Source organism: Xylaria bambusicola, assembly GCF_022495145.1.
Source record: "Xylaria bambusicola strain CBS 139988 unplaced genomic scaffold F5B22scaffold_13, whole genome shotgun sequence".
NCBI classification, from domain to species: domain Eukaryota; kingdom Fungi; phylum Ascomycota; class Sordariomycetes; order Xylariales; family Xylariaceae; genus Xylaria; species Xylaria bambusicola.
In genome coordinates, this window is record NW_025953566.1 from 630200 (window position 1) to 651750 (window position 21551).

Genomic DNA, 21551 nt, shown 5'->3' on the forward strand with positions numbered 1-21551 from the left:
GCTGTACGCCGCATCTCTCATGCACGTCAAAAAGGGCTCAGACTATTTCAATTTGGGCCGCTACGTCAATTATCACGCCCAGCTGCCTCTCGCATCGCTCGAAGCCACGAACGAACTCCATTGCATCGACCACAGCCCAATCAATGCACCCAGATAGACCGAATTACAAGGATGAGGTGAGTTGTGCCCATCGGGTACCTAATTTGCATACCTATCTACATTCGGTGGCTATGTTCTCTATCCTACCCCACATCATGTCACGTCGATACCCGCGTCCGAGCCCATACCGCAATCAACCTCGCGGCATGTAGAGCCAATCCCTTCGCTTCCGGACTCGTTGCCTTGTTTCCCTGCTCTTCGAACCGTTTACCCCAGAACGCCCACCTGTCTGGCGTGAGCCCGCTCTTGTCCTTCCATAGCCCGCCGCCTTTTAACAATCGGCGCTGCGCCTCATCGAGCTGGGGTTCGGGCTGTAACTCCAGTTTCTGAGCCAGCGTCGCACCGGCATATTCGACGTACACAGCAGCCGTCATCAGCGCACGGTCAAAATCGCTCCCATCGCCGGCTGGCTTGGTGTCTTGCTCAAGCGCGTCCCTCAACATCCAGATTGCCGTGGTCTCGGAACCGGGCGAGACCCCTGCGTGTAAGAGCCGCGCTATAAATGCGTGGAATGGAACACGCGCATCAGTGCCGTTGACTTTATCAAGGCGTTCTCTTACGGATGCACCGAGGAGGGGTAAATCGCTCCAGACGCGGGCCTGTGATGACATTAGCATACTCTGCATAAGAAGTGACAGTAGCAGCGGCAGCGCCACCCGGTATGTATGTGAGATGGTCCTAGTTAGCAGAACTTACTTCCCAGACTTTATCCCCCGTCTCAGGTACTAGCGTCAGCTCGCGCACGAACACGGCGAGCTTATCCTGCGCGGGATTGCCGTGCGGGATCTGCTCGGCGGTGCTGAATATGCTGTCCCAGAACCCCCAGAAGAACTCTTCATTCGGCGTCTTGACACCCTGCGCGAATGATGTTGCGGCCTGGGAGGCGGATGTTGCGCTCTCAGGCTGGATGAACTCGTTTAGGATCCCGAATATATCCTTCCGGTTCGGGTCTTCTTGGACCTGCCGCAACTTGATTGCCGTCATGATTTCTGAGTGTCGTATACGTGATGAGGGTGATATGAAGCCAATTGTATGTAGACAAGATCGAAGGAGGCTGCCTCTCCAGATGATGCTACGTGTATAAATGAAGGGCATTAAAGTTGCCTGAGAATCGCCGCCCCTCGCACGCCTACGTCACTGCACTAGGTTTACGGTAGAATAACTACTTAAGATAAAGATCGCCAAGTAGCTCAGCTCACTAGCTAACCCACCCGCCAAGGTAATCTACAACAAGCCAAAAACGCACGTGGAAAACTAATTGTGTCGCATGCCATCTTGAGGCGGGATTGTTCTCCTGCCTCTTCCGGTTAGAATAATGGGATTTAGACCAATCATGATAGTTATCGCCCTCCATTATTCATTGCCTATCATCTTCAAAGCTTGTGTCCAACAGTCAATACTTTGACAATCTGTCTAGAAAACGCATAAATTCCCCTATTTTTTCTGAATAGTTTCCTCGAAGTAGCGTTTTTGCATCTTTTTCATTTCATTTCATTTAGTCGCTTTGAATCGATGTTCTTCATGCTTTACTGGAGGAAAATGCCACCGAGGACAGATCGATAGACCTATCACCCTCCCTCGTCATATATCCTACAAGCGGACACCATCCAATACGAGTGAATACAGTCAAGTCAAACATAACACCTAGACTTTCGCGTACTTTTGGCAGATCTTTGATTATGATCTAATCTACCTGATTTGTCGCAGTATAGTACAACCAACTTCATATCCCAGCGCCTTACTTTTCAGAACTACACCTTTACAAGCCAAACAATCTTCTAGAACACACGTCCTTATTCAGTGACAACATTTTTTACCTTGAGCCGCAAAACAAATGATCACACCTCACCAAAGTTTCAACCCAAGTACTCCTAACATCAAAATTTTCTCATGAATTCATTTTCTGTCAGTAATTCGTCACGATGCTCCATTGACATCTTCAGATAACTCTTCGCTCTCCAATTCGCGGCCTGTGCAGATATATCCCATATGAGTATGCAGGACATTGACAGCCTTGCGACGGGCGCTTAACCATTCTAGAAGGAAGGCGGCCGGATCTACTGCAATCTTGTCGAGGTCATTCGGCGAGCCTTTCACATATCTCGCCACTGACTTCCACTCGTGCTCTTGGAGGTATAGGCGACCAGCTAGGATGCCAAGCTCGATCCTGATACGTTCCGGAAAGGTAGTTCCTAACGGCAGCTCAGGATACGAGTAGAAATTTAGGTCGTTAAAGTGAACCATTGCCTTCGTGACTGGTGTCGCGTACGCGATAAGGTGTGTACAAGACTTGCGTTGTTGGCTACGCAAGAATTCCAGGTAATACTCTGCCTCTTCAGGAATGATTACGAGAGCGGTCTCAGCCCCAGGAGACCAAATAATCCATTCTACAGGGCGCTAGGTGATTGTTAATCTTTTGTTCGAGTTTCATAGTTGCGGCATTTGCATTTACTTACTAAGAAATTGTCTCCCTCTTGCGAATTCTGAGCAAGATGCACGGTATTGGTAAACTCTTTTGAAACGAAAAGTTTCGAGCTTGTTTCATGTACATCAAAACGTTTACCTACCGACGTTCGCCCTACAAAGGAGAAGGCGTGTTCGAAGCCTCGACTTCTAGAACTCGCCGATTCTAGGGTCTCGAGTATTCCAGTTCTCGCGAAATGTAAGATATCTGCATGGATCCCAGGATACTTCAACGGGCTGTAGCGTTTCCGTTTCTCTACTTGTCGGACTTGCTCTACCTGTGCTTCGACTTCCCTCTCTTGCTCAACCTCCTGGAGTGCGTCTGCTTGGGATTTGCCCTGTTGCTCCTTACTAGTGAGTGAGAGTTTCTTCATGAACGAGCGCAGCAGTAGCGAGGTAAGTTTGCCCTGAGAAGTTATCGCAGGTATATCCGGAGCTACACCGTAAAGATCTTTCAATGTTTTGCGCTCTGGTTGTTTGAGGACGCGGAACAGTTTCTGCCGCTCAGACGCTTTCGACATGAAATTTTTACAATTCCAGATTGTATCAGTCCGCTGGCAGAAATCCATGCCTTGTGCAATATATAGACCCTGCACATCCTCTATGGAACGACAAGTTTGCTCAAGGAGCCATGGTATAACATGGGATGAATCTATTTTTTCGTTAGAGCTGAGTTGATGAAAATCTCGAATGCTGCTTTCAACTGCTGGCGGGCCGTAGAAGCATATACTTTGTGTTGTTTTCAATTGACGGAGGCGCATAGCCGCTATGGTTATGATTAGTACTGTACGCCAAGCAGATGAATGTGAATACAGAACTGATTGATGATTATTTACCTTGCACTGTGTGGTCTTTTGTCAACTTGAGCGCTAGAGTCACAGCTCCGCGAGCGTCCGGCGGCAATCGTAAGTCAACGCCTCTTGTGTGTCCTTCATCTAGGAAGACATTACACTGTGAGAGATCATCTGCAAAAGGAGTTGCTAAGAGTGGAACGTCTTCTTTCGCATTACTCCGGTAATGGACCCATGCCCTGTTATCATTGCGAAAGTAGACCACAGCCTTGGTCTCCGGGTCAGCTTTCATCCAAGTGTGGGCGACCTCTTCGTTTCCCATCTCTGATATATAAGCACCCGCATCTATGAGAACTGAAATTCCTTTTCTTTTTAGATCTTCAAAGAAACATCTTTCCTTGGATTTGCTAGACTCCGGGTGAGTAACAATGACGTGGAACTGGCGATTACGATCCTGCAGGAGGTATGAAAGAACTTCCGCACTCGTATGTTGCAATTGTGGAAGATCCCGCTGGCTAATTGTGAGTGGCAGTACCAAACGATTGTCATTCGTGCCGCTGAAACCCGACGTCCGCGTCACTGCGTGCGTAGTGTCCTCGGAGCAAATTGGTATGTCCCAAGCACATGCTTGTAGCTTGACTTCGAACTGTCTTGCGTGCACGGGGAAGACGAAGTGGTTGAGGTATTGATTTATGACGATGCGGTTCGATCTTAGAGAAGTCCACAATCTCTGCATCTGAGCCTTGTCATCTGTATTTATAACGCTCCAGCGACGTAGGGATTCCGGCAGGTCTGTACATGTTGAGGTCAAGCAATCGTACTGTGCGGCTGGATCGTTCGACTGGAGAGTATGTTGCACAACTTGTACAAGCTGCTCGTTCGTCAAACCCGCATAATAGAAAGATAGACACGTAAATAGAATCGAAACGTCTGGATGGCCATACTCAGCCTGTTCAGAAGGTTTACCCTTCGCTTCGTAAGGAACTGCAATTGGATCTCGATCTGGGTGCAATCCGTAGTGGACATTCCATCTCTTTCCAAGACACAAAATTATTATCTTATGCAATAGAAGTCCCCGTATCAGGAGCAGGGCATTACTTGCTATTACCGGGTTGTCGAACAGGTTCGCTACACGGTTCAACAGCTTGTCACTGACTTTGACCCCACAGAGGACCTCCTGAACAGCGCTTCGCTTTTGTTGATACTTCGGATGAGCAGGCCGAAGAAGAGTTAGACTCCCTGAACAAATATCATTGACAATAAGATCTTGCAAAGCATCCTCAGTGTCGGCCTTCAGGAATTGAACAGCTGGAAAGCCTTCCCGCCTCCAGGTGACTTGAATACCTCTCGAGTGTTGGCTTTGTAGTTCTCTGAGATGGCTAGATATCAGGGAAAGCAAATCTTGAACAATTTCCCAACGGTAGGGATGAAAGTCGATAGCCATCTCGGAACCACTAGGATAATTTAGTTGAGTCTTTAAGGATAATGTGAAGTCACATTCGTCGAGTATATCTCTAGAGTGGACGTCAAGCCACTTTTGAAACGCGATCATATGATTTGCCGTAGTCATCTTCGAGTCAATGAACCTTTGCCAGCCTGACAGCTTATATGAAAGCAAATGCTCAGCACAAGTCAGTACCATTCCTTGACAGCGTTGAGTTTCGCGATGGAGGTTGCTGTATAGATCTAAAATCTCCGTCTCTGTTGACGTTCTTCTAGAGTAAGGAATATGTATGAGCTCGCGGCCTACAAGACCGCCTAATTTCGATTGCATTGTCTGGGCAGTTTGTAAGATAAGTGCCTTCGGGACGACAACTCGTAAAAGATCTTGGCCATTTGCTAAAACCGCAGCAGCCATAGGAATAATACAGGACGTTTTCCCTGTGAAGCTATTAGTTAATGGTGATCAAAGTTGTTATTACCTTGACTTGCCTTTCCCCATGCTGAGTTGGAGGATGCCATTTCCAAGACTTGGGTCTATCATTGCTCTTGCGACAGCTACTTGCTCGGCGCGAATAAGGATATTACTGTCTATTTCCAACAGCAGCCAGTCTGGTACCTCGATTGGTTGCCAGGCTTGATGACCAGCTTCGCGCAGCTCATTGCTTAGGGCTTGTTGATCTCCTCGCGAGAGCGCGTGCTGAATCCTTACTAGGTGCTGGACATTAGTAATTGTCAGCCCATAGTATACTATTGCTTCTTTCATAGCAGGCTCAATGGGTAGAGGATCTGTAGACCTCAATAGCTTCAGCAGCTCAGGCGCGGTCGAAAGTGGCCTCATGGCTCCAAGTTCCAGCCAGCCGGTTCGGTTGTCGCCCATAGTAAAGGCAGCATCAATTGCAATCCGTGTATAATTCATATACATTCGTGCGCGACTGAGGGATGCACTGATTTCATCGTAATTTATGTCAGAGGCTACGGTTTGCGGCTCAGATAGCTGGGTTGCCTCTTCAAGGGCTGCAAAACTCTGGCAAAGATCCCTTGCATACTGTTTCCGGAGGCGGTTATCAGTTTGCTTGAAATTATTGAAGATAGTTCCAAGTTCTGTGAGCTCGGCTAGCGACTCAGGTGTCGGCACTTTTGGCGTTTGATTCTGGTGTTTCTCTACAATTCCATTTAGACTGCTCGGGACTCTGTCAAGAGCGGGTCCACGTTGAGTAATGAAGTCCTTAACAATGGATTGATACGAAATAGAGTGTCGTGCTGTATTGAACTTTGGCTCTGTGAGTGTCCAAGGCGTTAGCACCACAGTGTCGCGAACATAAGATATTACTCCTGAGGCGATAATATTATCCAGTAGCATGATATACCTGCCCAGCTCCATATTTGCATATCTTCGTTGCCATTCTGGTTTAATGCTCTCCCATGAAGAGTTTATATCAACCAGACGACCAACGCCCTCTTTGAGGAGTTCACCCCGTGCTGGTGTCAGCATTTGCATGGTCACATCCTGTGCTGGGATTGGCCAAATTCTCTGTATGCGTTCTGCTAGTCCGATACCTTCTTTCTTACAAGCCTCATCATGACCAGTCTTATCTCGGCTGTTCTTATCAAATTGCAACTCCTTGCCCTTTTTATTTAGAAGAGGCTGGAAGTCAGGATACGTCGAGCTGATGAAGCCTTCGAGAAGATCGATGGAAGGCCGTTCACGAGATTGAAAATTCGTGAAGCATTGATGACGAGGAGGTTCCAAGTCCCTTATCTCGTCGACTAGGTAAATCATGGCCAGGGAATGGATGATATCCATGTTGGCTTTTCTATGAAAAGCAAGAAGCCCGAGACGAAACAACAGACTAGCTGGAGCACTGTTGCACCGACAAAAGTCAACGAGTTCACCCCATTTCTCATTGATGGGATCTTCAATCTGATTTATGAGCGGGGCTACATTGAGTTTCGGTGTCCCAGGAACTCGCGAAGGGAACCCGCCGATTGTCTCAAATGATTCCAGAATGTCGCTTAATGTTCCGTTCATTAGGGGTTGAGAGCATTGAGAAAGAATCACACGTGAGATTTGGTAAACTTGAGCGGCTTCGGCACCGCATCTTTGATCTCTAGGAATATAGATCTGATCATTGAGCTCTCGAGCAGCTTGAACATTCAGTGTAGGATCGTAAAGATCTCTCTGAGCGCTACCGCGGCGACAGAGATGTCCCACTTCTTTCAACTGGAACTCTGAGCCTAAGGCAAAGACTGCAAGGCTGTTGGACCGCTCTTTGATTGCCTCAATAATGTCTCTGTAGCCATCACATTGAATGGAGGAATTGAGATTTGCATCCCAATGTACTCTTTGGACCCGCTTGATATCAGGGGGATGGTACTGCCTTTTAGGGGTAAGGTTAACAAATCCCTCAAAAATTTCATTTCCCGTCATAGCTATTGGCGCCCAAGGCTGGGCAGCACCAGATCGTAGTATCGTGAATGATTCGCTAGAGCCTGTTCGGCCAGTCAACGGATCGGGCAGACAGAAAGATGTGATGGCATGATAAAGAGCTTTCGTATATACTAGACGAGGTTCAGGGCTGCAGGTTAATCGTCCTAGGATGTTGTCAATCATGAACCTAGCATAGTGCGAAGCTCCGTGTATGCGAACGTCCACGTGTATACCATTGCGACAGGTAGTCGGTTTTCCGAGAGGTACTATAATGCTGCGAGCCAGGGTATTCTTTTCTCTCATTACAATCTTGCTCCGCATGCCGTACCATGTTCCTGCATCTTGATTTTTGTCGATCTCGGCGTTCAATTGATTGCACTCAAGAATGTTGTTTCTATTGACAGTGAAGCTCAAATCAAAATGCCTCAATTCAACTGCTAGTTTAGCAAATTGACTTCGAGGTTGATAAACAGTCAGTCTATCAGGTTGCTCGAAATCACAGAAAACGTTAGCAATTTGCGCAAAAACCTCTGATTGAGGATCAACAAGCTGGCTGCCGCCTATACCACGATATGCCCTACGCTCAGGGATATTGATAATCCAATCATTCTGTCGTGTTTTCCAGAATTCAGGAGTTTCGGGGGTGGCTCTTCTGATCTCCAGGCACCGAGTATCAATATTGAGCCAGTGCCCACAGTTGTCAATTAGCTCAGCTGGCAGATCAAAGCTAGGGAGCTTCCTGAGCTTCGATGAAGGGATGAATTCCAAAGTTTCTTGAACTCTTCTATTGTAGTTATACCCAATCGAACGAATAATGGCACCTCCATCTCGTGTGCCAAAGTGTATGTAATAGTCCCCTCGAGGCTGAGTCAGCCGATGGGACATTCCGGGCTGGCTGGATGGATAGGTGAGAAGATGCTGATCCCCAAAGATGAATTTGACCGCAACATCATTAGCGATATCCAAGGGGAGCTTAGAACGTGGTCTGCCGTTAACTAATAGGTGGCCTTCGATGTAGTTGAAATGCACTCTCTCACTGAATGGCCCGGGAGTAATAGCAGATATCCAATGACCTTGCGGATCGGGGAGAAAGGTCCATGAAACGCTAGTTGTATCAGTAATTGAGAATCGGTTAGATGAGCCACGTAGAATCTCAGTTCCAACGAGAGATTTGAAGGACTTCATTGCGTGCTTGACGAGAGGTTGAAGGTGGTAAGCCATCTTCGCGTCTCGAAACAGTAGGTTGCGTAAAGCACTAGGTAGTCTGTCGAGATCATGTAATGTGTTCTCTTGTACAGCTATAGATGCTTGTATCCAATCACACAGATCTTCCTGGCTGAGACGATCTTCTAAACCAAGCAACAAGGCGAAAGTTGCTCTACAGTGCAAAGCAGCATAGAGAGCATATGTTGCATATCTGCGTGCTTCCGTGCTGTCTTGTGTGCCTTGAGTGTTCTTCCGCAACTCGGAAATCCATTCTATGAGATATTTACGTGCTGTCATGAGGATATCGGTACCAAGTGACTGTTCTGATAAATGGTTTAGTCGTAAGGCCAGCGAGATCACTAGCTGCATGACATTATGCTCTCTCCAATTAGACTGAATGGATTCAAGCATAATCTCCAGGGTGCTCGTTAGACGTCTTGTAAAAATGGGATACTTGAAGACCTCATGCACAGCACGTAGAGGCTCGTGGGGCAATTGAGGGCCTGCCTGTGATGCTAGCTGACAGATAACGCGCGCTGTATCTTCGTCGCCAAGGTTCAGGTTTGACGAGGACAGTTCCACGATCATGTTTGGCCAACGCCGCCGTTTCCCTGCGAACAGCTTTTGGTAGGCAAAAAATGCTTGAGCTGGGATCTCTGGTGGAACTACAACTTGATTTGCTTGGATTTGGTAGGAAGATGGTCCATCCACAATTGTTGGAGGGTGAAGGCCCTTGGGAAGTATGGATTGGAGACTAACAGGAACATATATTCCACAGTGATGCTCCAGTGTGAGCGGCTTGGTTAGATCCTCAACCCATATTTCCAATTCCGAATCATAAAGTTGAAAATATGCAGCAAAAGGCAAGAGGACCTTTGCGATTGGCACCTTTTCTCGGCTGAAACTGTAGTGCGTCTGCTCAAAGCTCTTTATCTTAGAGGCCATTGAAAGACAACTGGCCTTGGCCGCCATGAAACTCTTCAATGGCTCATATTTGTGCAGGTGTAATTCAGGTTTTGGTGTATCTTGGGGTCGGTATGGGTGTGCCAATATACTCATGATCCGCCATGTTGCATCCCGATAGGCAGCAAACCAGTCCAGTACCCCGAGCTCGAATATAATTGTACCTCTTGTGGGGTTGTTCTCAGGCAAGGACGCTTCTTGAACCTGTATCTGTAGGCGATTTCGCATTCTCCAATGCCAACAACTCGTGCAACCAGCTACTATGCGTTTTCCATCCTCGAACGTACAAAGACAAGGATTTCGCATATTTCCTTCTGTATGTTCGTCATACTTAATGCATAAGTGCTCATGCTCTAACTTCTTCCGCTGGCATTTATTCTCATAGTTAGTCTGAATATGACGCTCGAGAGATCGTAAGTGCGGTGAAGTTTTAAGATACCGCAGAGCAATAGAGTCTTGCTCGTTTGTTTCCAGTACAGTTCCATAGAAGCTTCTCGCATTTCTACCGGCCAAGTACTCTTGAATTTTCTGCAGCCGTACCATTGCCGACTTCGTAGGTAGTTGTAGAACATCGAGTAGTTCGGGACGGAATACTGGAGCATGGGCAGCAAGTAATTCGCAGCTTTCAATAGCGCTTTTGTCTAATTCGACCCACAAGCTGAAGATAGCAAGTATGGTGGAGCTTTTCAGTTCTGGATCAGAGTCGTAGGTCGAATCTACTTTCTTGAATTCCTTCTTCATTCGCTCTAGGGCAGACATGATCTGGGATCCCAATGTTCGACAACGTCCTTCATGGGTTTGATTAGGAAGCTCAGATGGACTAGCCTGTTGCTCGGCTTGTTCCTCCAGCACGGCAAACTCAAAAGCGCAGTCAGTAAACAGTTGGCTTCGTTGAATACTCTGGTCCAGCGGGTTAGGAAGTTCGGCCGGTCCCATTGTCGACAACCGTGTTAACTTCTTAGATAGGATCTCGTCAAGGTATTTGCCGCTATTTGGCAAAGTGAGCGTCAACGAACTGAGTGGTGCACGGTCTGGTAGTGGTAAAACCTGGCGAGTGTTTTTTCTCTTAAACGCATTCCAAGCCCCATTCATCTTCATGTTGGCATCTTCGATGGATTTTCTCACAAGTGAAGAAGCTGCGCAAAACCAGTCTTTGTATGGAGGATCATTGCGCAACTGGACTATCTTTTCATTCATCTCCAACTTCACCATGCGACGGGCTAGCTTAGTTCGAAGGCAAACGACTTCATGCGGACTTAGGCGACCGGCCGAGTCATCAAGCATTTCTGCAAGGATAATTGACATCAGAGTCTTGTACGCAACCTGCCCTTGTTCGGGCCCGAGTGTCAAGCAAAGTTGTCGTTGAGTTGCAACTCGCAGAACCAGCCAAAAAGGAAGCCGCCGCCAAGGAATATTGCCGTTAACAAGATTAACATCATCCCTAACGCGTTTTCGTAGCATAGGTGACTGGTAATGACTTCCCATAGCTTCAAGTAGCGACATTAACATCTGGGTGATCAGAGCCGGGTCTGTAGTGTCTCGTACTTCGCCAATGGACACGCCTGCTTTCCGTGATGAGGCCTGAAGATAATATAGCGACTCCATGCTAGCTTGCTCAAGAAACGAAGCTAGGCTCTCCTGAAAGGGCTCTTCAGTAAAGTCTTTGAGGCTGATGCGGACAGATCGTCCCGGAAAATCCCATTGTAATGCATGGCCAGAGGCGAGGACGCTTGCAGAAATAGGTGATGCCTCGAAAGATTCGAAGATGACGCACTCTTCATTAGTCCTAGCTGGGACGTTAGTAACAACCTCTCAAAGCAACACAAGCACCAATTAGTAAAGCGGGTTGTAGGGACATAACGTACCATTCGTCACGACGAATCAACAAGCCTGCGTTTTGTTCATGGAGATATAAAATTAGTGTTTGGTTTGGATGTAGATCTTTGAAGTGCTTGAGAAGACTGTTTCTTTCCAAGCGGCCCCTGTTCAGCTGAAAACAAGCTCGAAGTGACAGCCGCAAATCTTGGTATGCATCTAGCCACGGCATATCACAGGTCAGACTGATTGCTGTGTCAGTGGCGTGGGCCAGTCGCATCAGAATATCATGTGAGACATCATCAATGTCACTATCTTGAGCACCCGGTACTTTTGGTGGGAGAACTAGGTGGTTGAAGACCGAACCTAGCAACTCGGTGTCGGCGTTCGTAGGAGGCGCCATCGTATTGGCAGTTGATTATGAAAAAGGTAGAAATACAAGACAGAGGAAGAACAAATAATATCCATTCAAACAGCGTCTGGTGGCGAGAATCAGTGATTGACAACAAGACAACAAGAACTGCGGAAGAGGAGAGGAAAGGAAGAACGTGGTGGCAATATACAAGGATCTAGGACATAGAAACTTGAAGAACCATTAAAAGACGATGTACAATCACAAGAAACTCACTCTCAGGTCAACAGCGACACAATAGAGTCGCCACGAAGAATCCGTGGACAAAATGTGCCTACTTTGATACAGAGTTGAGAGTGGGTGATGAGAAAATGCGAAAGCCTGGAAATCTGGAGCTGAAAACGGTGGTTAGCAATCCCGGAGTTGTTTGTTGTAAAAAGAAGGAAGAAAAGGAGGAAGGAAGGTGTGCTAAGAGTGAATGAAGATGGCCAACACGCCTTCCGTGGCCCAGCAACGAAGTCGAGGGCTAATCGATCACTGATCTCAAGTGCCTTGGAACAAGCCACAAGCAAGGCTACAATTCTTGAAACGTATAAAAAAAAAAAAAAAAAAAAAAAAGTTCACTCTGAATGTCCTGGGTTGCCACAAGAGGCACTGAGGTTTAGAAGGGTGCTTACTCACATGAAAAATATCAAACAACTTGGAAGTACCTCAGGTAGCTACTAACACGATGTATGTAATATCATGTACAGAGTCCGTTTGATCTTGATGATAGCTGGGCTGCGGGAAGGCGCGTTGTATTTTTGTAGACAGCAAAAGTAAGTACTAATGTAGATCATCGCGTGGCGTGCTGTTTGCCCTATGCGTTGGCGCCACAATAAGGTTGTGTAGGAAAGTGACTTATCACCTAAACTGTTCTGAAACATGCTGCCTACTCCGACCACATTTGATTGCAGAATAGAGTCGTAGTATCAAGAGTGACGAGATAGCATATCCTCATAGCAGGCAGTATCATCCCAAATTATTTTTCTCTTCTTTTAACCAATTTACCTTCTTACCTACATCGGCATATGTTCTTTTCCTAGAGGGGATGTGGTACTTGGGTGTATGGTCCATTTGTAGACCAAGCCGGTCATGTGATGCTACGTGTCAAGTAGGTGTAACCTCACATGTGAGCTGCTACATGAATAAGGCAAACGAGGCCCTGAACTAGGTAGTGGATGTATAGCACCGTATAACCTAATATTGCTCCAAGAGTTCAAATGTAGGTTGCAGTCGGCGCTTTTCTACGTTCCATTACAATCATCAAGTCTTTCTTCTTTAGGGTCCTGTGAGCAGCAGGCCTTGACAGGCATACATTGTGGCAGTGACTAGAAAGATTAACTCACTCATTTACATGTATAAAGTCATTATTAATCCTACATTTATGTGTAAGGTGCCCCAAAATCTGTCATTTTCGCCTGCAGTGTGGTGTTCTAGGATGGCAAGGTTAGTAGCGCTATGGTGAGAATCGGTAACAAAGATATGGCAAGCAATTTGAAGGTATAGTAAACACCTCCAAGATAACTCAAGAGAATTTGATTAAATGTATGATAAAACGACTTGAACTGAGGCATTTATGGTTTAGCATAGTTGCATTGAGGGTGACTTGTCGCATCTCATCAGTTGCTCAATCGGTTAATTGATGTAAATCCGCGTAGCGAGGTAGTGTTCCGATCATGAGAAGTTGTACTTACCTACCAATTATCTTTCAATAAACTAGCTTAATATGTCTTTCATGACACATGTCAGGAACTGAGGGGCTGGAGTAGATGACTGGAGCTCTCTGTTACGCCGAAACCTCTGCGTTGGCGCAGACTACCAGGCGTGCGTGTCACTGGTCTTGTACAAAGGAACATGGGAGAGATTCGCAGCACCCAGCAGACACAAGTGATAGAGGAGCCAACAAGCGTGATCGTCGCGATTGCGAAATCTCTAAGACAGCAATATCAGAGGCATCCTGAATGACGCAAGCTCGTATGCCGCCAAAAGCAGTCTACCAAAACCAAATTTGGGATAATATAATGCTGTTAGATGTATCATCTGAAAGGAGTTTAAGTAATGATTGATGTAGAGGGAGGCTACAAATCGCTAGAATCAACGTCACCTAATGTTACACTGCAGAGACAGAAAAGTCACTCTGAAAATACCAACCTGTGATTAGTCAGGCTTCCTTTGAGTAGGTAACAACAGGACTCCCCCATGCCCCCATATCCAAGATCTTGGTTCAAAATCGTGCTACCAACGCGGCGCGCTGCATACGGGTCACTGTCGTCGTTCCGAGAACGTGCAAACACGGTGACACGTCCTTTTTCATTCGTCACATATGAGGCTTGATCTCCAGTATGAGGACAAATACAGAAAGATGCATGAGGGTCCTTATCAGAGTGCAGGGCAGGAAAATATTTAGTAATTTCGTATAAAAACATCAGACATCTGGGGCTTCGGATTGAAGTTATTCACATTACAATAGCCTGCTAGGGATGCCAAGGTCCTTGACCATTCAATTACTTCATGGCCTTGGTGCTTTGATTCTGACTTTACTGTATGTAATTACAATTGGACTGCCTGCCCTGACCGTATATGTCTAATTAGTGTAACCTCACTTTCAATAATTGACTGCATGCATCATGAAAGTCATGAAGAGGACTTTTGTGCTGCATATGTCCGTAGCCGTGTGTGCGTGTAACGGCCAGTCAAAGAGTACATGCTTCGACTTAGATCAGCCCTGCTGCAGGATGCTTCATGTATCGCAGCCATGTTTTTCTGTGTAGCGTGTTGTATATACTGCTATATAGAGCTCATCTATAGGCCATTGACATGATGAAACATCTAGGCAGGTAATTAGTAGCTGACCACGCTTTGGGTCAGATGTTCACCAAGGCGAGCCTAAGGCAGAAGCCTTCAACGTCGGACAGTAGTCAGTCCTAATTCCTGAATTCCCCTTTCAAACTTAGAATCCCCATTGAATGGGTAGATACCATTTCTTTGAAGCCCGTGGGTCACCGCCCGGAGCACATGGCGCTTGCTCAACCCTAGTGTAACAACAAACCTGGTGTACTTGTATGGCTCCGATTCCCACTCCATACCGCAGTACATTTTCCAAAGATACAGGGCAGACTGTTAACCTTATAATGTCCGAGTCGTTGAAGCTTCGTGGGTTCACAGCTAACAGTCTCTGTACGTGTCACGTGACATATCTCAATCCTTGATGCCGGAGATCCTGACATCCTGGCCGCCAACTAACCCCACCGCTTTCATGTGACGTTTGTGGGAAGCGGTGATGATAGATAAAAGGAAGGCCAGCTTAGCCTCTATGACCTATTCAAGGTCATAGGGAATTGTGTGCGTGCAATACAGTGCCTGCAAGAGTACACCATACATGTATGATCGGGCCGCTTATTCAATTTTCCATCCAAGATATATGTTATCCACCGGAGTCAAATACCTGTCAGAGCGAAGGTCGTGATTACGGTATGTCGGAGTGTCAATTTATATTACCTTTTTCTACATAGGCTAGCGCGCTGAGATGCCAGGTTTCCCATTTGTGCCTTGGAAATCTTCCCTTTAGCCGCACGTCAAATGTAGTACCGGACAGGCCTCCCTTGCTAGCTTCTTGTGGGGTGCCGTGCACCAAGCGGTACATGCATTCGCGTCCTCTATCTTGGCTCGACCAGATTGCAGATTATGCTGGAACAACGTAACATCGGCCCTCCGCTATGTGTTGCCAGCCTTAAGAGCGGAACATACATCGGGACCGTCTCTCAACGGACAAGTTTATGGAGGAAGGAAGTAGGGATTGATGATTAGTCAACGGATGGCACAGCCGGACCCTTTGTTCTATAATCCTCTAGAAGCGCCTCTTTAGCTCATTATACGTCTGAAATCAGTGTAGTTCCAATCCATATAACGGGAATATCTAATCGGGTTGAGGCTGAAAATGCTGTAGGCAGCTGATAACTTGCGGAGCTCGAGGTGATCGAACACCTAAAAGCTTGGGTAGCTGACGATGCGGATGCGGATGTAGAGCCGTCTGTCCCGGGTTCCTCCTTCAACCGCCACGATACTCTTACTATACGGGACTGCCGATTGACTGAGCCGTGTTCTTGGCTGCGGCGCCAGGTCAAACGATAGGCCGGGAAAAGAAGACAACCCAGTTGCTCAGCCGAACATGGAACTTTGTACATCGATCTCCATGTGTAGCGTCATGCAACATGTTAAAGAATATTGATAATAGAAAATGATAAACGAGCTTTGATTACTTACATAACACCATTGCATACCCGAGAAATATCATAAATGCATCCACCATCATGAGCCAGCCTGCTACCTCAGCCCGTATACATTTTATCAACTTATACCACGCCTAGCCTAAAATCAACGCTCTCTAGATTACTGCAACAAGGGTCTGTGCATGCCCTCTTACTTGGTCCACAAGATCCTAATAATATCCAAAATAAACAATTCTCACGGGCTGCCCAGGCCTAATGCACTCGGCAGCTTCGCCGCTTGTGTCAAGAGCACGGGGCCAATACTCTTGTGGGTACTGATGCATCTACAATATAATTTCCCAATCTGAGTCGGCGCAAAGAGCTGGAGCTTTTCCACCATAAATGGGACGGGACAGAGAATTTAAAGATGCGGCTGTAAAGCCGGTCGATCATAAAAAGCACTCGAGTCCCCAAATTGCTAGTCATGGCTAGTCAGCAAGCACTCGTCAGACAAGCAAGAGATATCTTGTCTAAGGATACGCATATTCTCTATTGTCCTCCTCTTCTTCATCATCGTCATCGTCATCATGCGTTTCTCAGCAAATATTGTAGCCCTTGTGCTAGCATTCAGTGGCAATACCATTCTTGCTTCCCCCGTGGCAAGACGAGCCTGTACAGTCAAGACTCAACGCAAGGCTTGGTGAGTGAAATATTGATCACAACTTCAGCAAGTAGCTAATCTATTGCCTGCAGGGAAGACCTGACTGACGCTGAAAAGAAGGCATATCTTGACGCGGATTTATGCTTGATGAATACGCCGCCTATTACTGATATTCCCGGTGTCAAGAACGTCTGGGATGAGTTGCAGTGGACTCATGCTGCACAAGCAGGCTATATTCACTTTGTCGTAGGCTGTCCGCTTTTTTGATGACCGAAGTTGACTTGGCGAATAACGGTTACTTCGATTTAGGGAACATTCCTCCCCTTTCATCGGTATTATGTCCGTGCTCACCAGACTCTTATACGGGATCTATGTGGATATAATGGACCGCTGCCCTACTGGCACGAGCCAGGAGACGTAGGTGCACTCGGCAAAGCTGCGATTCTCGATCCCAAGACAGGTTTTGGTAGTGGCGGAAACGGCACTGCCCGCTGCCTCATTGACGGGCCCTTCGCGAATGTAACGTTACGTATTGGTAGGAACCTTAAGGCAGGTCAGGAATACTGTGTCTACCGTGCAATAAACGGCGTGTTTTTCAACAATGCCGCGCAGAAAAATGTGGACAAGTGCCTAGCTATGGCTACTTTTAACGATGCCTGGCGCTGCATCGAAGCTGCTCCCCACTCCGCTGGCCACGGCGGCATCAACGGCCTCATGATCGACGTCGCTCTGTCTCCCGGTGATCCTATCTTTTGGCTTCACCATGGATGGATCGATAAGCTATGGTGGGACTGGGAATCTCGGAAACTTCCAGCCCGTTTGACAGAAGGTGCGTATTTCAATCACTCGGTTGAATGATCCAGTTTTATATCTCTTGCACAAGCTAACTTTTGCTCATAGTAAGTCTTATAAACTTGAGTTGCTCTGCTCTATCTCTATGAGATTTCTAACCTGCCAATGCTCTGTGCTCCGAAATCTGCATGCTAACACATCCTAGATTGGCGGAAACAATACTATCCGTGGAATAAACGACCCGGCTTGGGTAAACTATTTCGGCGACAACGGGACTGTCGTCACTCTAAATCATGTCCTAACATCTCACGGTCTAGTTCCCAACGCCACAGTTGCAGACGTAATGGACATCGGAGGAGACTATGTCTGCGCCGAATTTGTATAAGTTCAGCTGTAATTGGGGTTGAAATTCATGAGGAGCTTGTCAGCGTCCAACAGGCAACGAATTTATAGAGTTTTATTTATGACCAGGGCGAGAGCTCAACGTCTTGATTATATCGTAAAGACCAACTTCTTTGTGCACTAATTATTTTGAACTCGCTTATGATCTCATATGGACAGCTATGCAGAACGAATACTCATGTGTGATGTAGATGCCCTCCTCCCCCTTTTTTTTTTGAAGGTGAAACTCTAACAATCACTATTTTTGAACAAGGAATTCTGATGTCAGCCCCATCAGCAATTAATTGCCTAGGAAGCTCTCACTCCAGTAAATCATCAGGCGATCACAATCTGACAGTAGAGACAAGAAGAGCTATCGTAGCAGCGATGACCTGTCACATTCCTCCAAGGCTGGGTTGTCCGATATATCGTCCTATTGTGTAATAGCCAGCGTCTCATTGCAGTCACTCCTTCTCCGCTTGTAGTCAATTGGTATCGTACGAAGATACCGTCTCCCTAGCTCGAGCACGTGAAGAAAGCGAAACTGTTACCATCGTGTTAACTCATTCTGGATTTCTAGGGATTTGATTACGTACTCACAGCTTCAGTAATCCCAGAGAGAGGTATCTGTTTCTTCCACTTGCCCTTGTGTTCGTAGCTTATCTCCGCGAGCCTTTCCCAAATGGTACTGTTCGATTCATAAGCTGACTCTCACGGCTAGATTCTCTTGTAATTACACCGTTTCGCGGTTTCCGCGTTGAATTACCCATATACTATCATGCACCTTCAAGTCACGAATCGTGCGATGACCGCAATAACCCATATTGCCCATCGTGCTGAACTGAATCTCGTTGTTGCTGTCGGCAATCTCTTAGGTTTGATTTATTGATTATTTCTCAGCCTACACTATTACCGGAACCAACACAAGCAGCAAAGGTAGCGTAGAACATAAACTTATACTAGTATGATATTACTTATGATTACTTCACCATTACCCCTATCTATCTCTACGCAAGAGCAGCATATCCCAACATGACTAAAACGGCCCAGAGGCCGAAACCCGACACACCAGACGCAACCAACGGGCTCGCAGCAGAGCCGCTATCCGTTGGAGCAGGCCCAGCCCCCGACTCCGTAGGCGACGGGCCAGAGCCAGAAGGAGTAGGCGTAGGAGACGACGTATCATCCCCATTCCCAGTTCCATTGAACAGTTCCGGGAAAAGCATCGTCGAGTTCGCATCTTTAAGGATCCCACTGATAATAACCGCCGATCCATCAAGTATACTCTCGATCTGTTCCTCCGTGCACGTAGCCTCGACATCCCACAGATAGCAGAAATGCACGGGGTCCTCTGGATCTTCGTTCTTGATGGCCCAGGTATCCGCCGTGCCGTTGGTGGCGTAGTCCGGGTTTGCAGCGGTATTGATGGTGCCGGTGGCGATGTCCTTGTTGAAGAGGGCGCGCTGAAACATCTTGTACGCAGTCTCGGGCTGATACGAGGGGATCTCGTGTCCCGCTTCGTAGACGCGCGAGAAGGACAGGTTGCCGTATTGTCGGACTTGCCCCCCGACGTACGTATCGTTCACCACAATGTCCGTGTATCCTGCCGCGTGGAACTGCTCCGTACCCGTGTAGTTGATGGCGAGACTGACGGCCTCACCGCCGATCCAGTGGCATGCGTAGTCCCTGTCGCCGTACATCAGGTGGACCTTGATGCCGTTCTCCAGGAGGTAAGCTAGATCTCCCACCCAGCCGGGTCTCACGTAGTCGCCGATTCCGCGGAACGCGCTGCTGACGGCCCCGGATGAGCCCGTATAGTTCAGGGGCACGCCTAAGGCGGCTTGCACGTGGGGCTGGTTAAGGTACAGGTAGTGGAATTCTGCCGGGAACGGATCTGGGTCCTGCGTGGCCAGATCGTAGTAGTTGTTATTCGAGTACTGGAGATATGGCCCTCGCACTTCATTGCTGCAGAATGTCTCGGCGGCCATGCAGATATCATTGACGGTGGCGTTGATACCGATGTTGTCCGGGTCATAAGCTTCTGCCACTGTGATACACTCCGCAATCTGATCCCGGCAGCCGCCCTCACGCTCCCAAGCATCTATCATGCTTAGGTATATGGTCTCATTGACGGCTTGGATACCATATGTGTTGTTGTAGGCCATTTGAGGGTAGTGTGGATACATAACCTGGCGATCTATACATGAGTTGATGAGGATGAGGGTATCTAGGTTCAGAACATAATTCTCGCCATCGGTACCATTCCATGTACCGTTCTCAATCTTCATGTTCTGCTCTTCAAAGAAAGAGAAAAACGCCGGACCGTACCGCCCTCCGTATGATTCTGTAGCCAGGCTGATACGTGTGTCGTTCGGATGATAGGCGGGAAACTCTTGGAACCATGTCTGTGCGAAGTGCCACATCGCTATAGCAGCATTGCGACTCCCTTGGGCTGTGCTGTTGCGATTGTCACTCGGGAATGTCCCTAGAAGCAACGTGGTGTTCTGCTCAGGAATTGTATCTAGTTCATCGAGGGGAGTGCTGGATCCTGTCACTAAATTGTAGGTATAGTTTCGCAAGGTGTCGTAGGAGAAGCCGACTTGGACTGGCTGTTCGATATAAAGCATGTTAACTACTCAGTGTTAGTGGGATGCTATCTAGACACTTTGACGTTGGCTTATCTCACTACCTACCTTCATTATTCCAGGACCATTCGCTCAATCTCGTCGAGTTGGAGTCTGGGTTTACATAGCAAGGTCCATTTTCTGCAAATAGACCCAAAAGTGACGAGCTACCCGGTCCACCATTCAACCATATCGACAGAGGCGCATTCACGGGATCCTTTCGCGCCTCAAAGAACCAGAAAAAGGTGTTGATCGGATAGTCTTGCGACTCGCCCAAGTCCTCAAGGGTGCCAGGCGGTAAATGAATGTAGCCTGCATATGACTTAACGCCCTCAGTAGTCTCACAGATACCGGGCTTTCCCTCCAAGTTAACGAGAATGGTCACGAATTGTCGATCAGCAGTTCAGTTGGATGAAAAGTCATCGTACCTCTTTATAGCTTATCTTAACACCATTGCCAAATTTCGATTCCAGCACCGTGACTCCCTCTGGAGTTGGCGGAAACTGAGCTACGGCGGCGGGAGCCAGTAACCCGGCTATGAGGCCGATGGCTTGAATGTGTCTTAAAATTGCTGAAGGCATCTTGTCGCCCGTGAGAGTCACCCTGCTCCTAGAGCAATGAGTGTGGTGCACAACAAGCGTGACCAAGAGAAAAAAGAATGCCTCGAAGCTCTTTTCGTAACGTAGGCGGGCAATTGATTTTATTTGTCGCGGGGAGACTGTTCATAGTAAGGTGGTTTTATACAACTACCCACATCTATCATACGAGCTTCACTGTACCCTCCGCTCTCCTCTTCGTGTCATCATGGCAGAGCCCGGGACCCCGGTCTATGCTTCCTTCCACCCCGCATTTGCAAGCATCAAGATGCAGGTATCCCACGCGAATGGACAACAAAGAAAGTGACCAAGCCCTTCGTGGTGATCGCTATCACTTGCGCAAATCATGTTGATAAGCAGCTAGAGCCATGCGATACCTCAACGAGAAACAGCACGCGGTATCCATTGGCAGTTGGTATGAAAGTTAATAGAGATGAACATTGTTAATTTTGAATTAAAGCTATAATAGAGCACATAGCAGCCGTTTGCTGCGTATGGAAAAAAGTTGGATATATGGTAACGGTCCACTTGATAAGCATGGGTCGCCAGTGACTCCTCAGCTCTTTTCCAATGCCTGCGGGATGGCCATTGGGGAAGGTGGTTAGAATGAATGACGAACTCGTCGTT

The 21551-nt window shown here is 47.3% G+C and overlaps 4 protein-coding genes across 4 annotated transcripts; 1 reads left to right on the forward strand and 3 right to left on the reverse strand.

The window, feature by feature from the left end:
• Positions 1 to 257: 257 nt before the first annotated feature.
• Positions 258 to 1143, reverse strand: F5B22DRAFT_645087 (uncharacterized protein; the record flags this gene model as incomplete). The annotated part of the gene is made up of 2 exons (XM_047978529.1): positions 258 to 758; positions 856 to 1143. The coding sequence occupies 2 exons, from the start codon at positions 1141 to 1143 to the stop codon at positions 258 to 260; spliced, it is 789 nt and encodes a 262-aa protein (XP_047832428.1).
• Positions 1144 to 2076: 933 nt separating this feature from the next.
• Positions 2077 to 11743, reverse strand: F5B22DRAFT_654200 (uncharacterized protein; the record flags this gene model as incomplete). Its single annotated transcript, XM_047979784.1, has 13 exons — positions 11319 to 11743; positions 10961 to 11239; positions 9741 to 10930; positions 9546 to 9710; positions 9256 to 9515; positions 8851 to 9222; positions 8750 to 8808; positions 8233 to 8716; positions 5605 to 8202; positions 5346 to 5571; positions 3459 to 5294; positions 2616 to 3388; positions 2077 to 2556 (listed from the first exon to the last, which is right to left on the reverse strand). Exons 1-13 carry the CDS (start codon positions 11669 to 11671, stop codon positions 2077 to 2079), a joined length of 9075 nt encoding a protein of 3024 aa, XP_047832429.1. The 5' UTR covers positions 11672 to 11743.
• A 4714-nt stretch (positions 11744 to 16457) lies between these two features.
• Positions 16458 to 17708, forward strand: F5B22DRAFT_654205 (uncharacterized protein; the record flags this gene model as incomplete). Its single annotated transcript, XM_047979785.1, has 4 exons — positions 16458 to 16570; positions 16624 to 16777; positions 16841 to 17380; positions 17529 to 17708. The coding sequence occupies 4 exons, from the start codon at positions 16458 to 16460 to the stop codon at positions 17706 to 17708; spliced, it is 987 nt and encodes a 328-aa protein (XP_047832430.1).
• A 944-nt stretch (positions 17709 to 18652) lies between these two features.
• Positions 18653 to 21201, reverse strand: F5B22DRAFT_81093 (carboxypeptidase S1). The gene is made up of 3 exons (XM_047980585.1): positions 20757 to 21201; positions 20398 to 20683; positions 18653 to 20336 (listed from the first exon to the last, which is right to left on the reverse strand). The coding sequence occupies exons 1-3, from the start codon at positions 20907 to 20909 to the stop codon at positions 18712 to 18714; spliced, it is 2064 nt and encodes a 687-aa protein (XP_047832431.1). The 5' UTR covers positions 20910 to 21201; the 3' UTR covers positions 18653 to 18711.
• Positions 21202 to 21551: the final 350 nt, after the last annotated feature.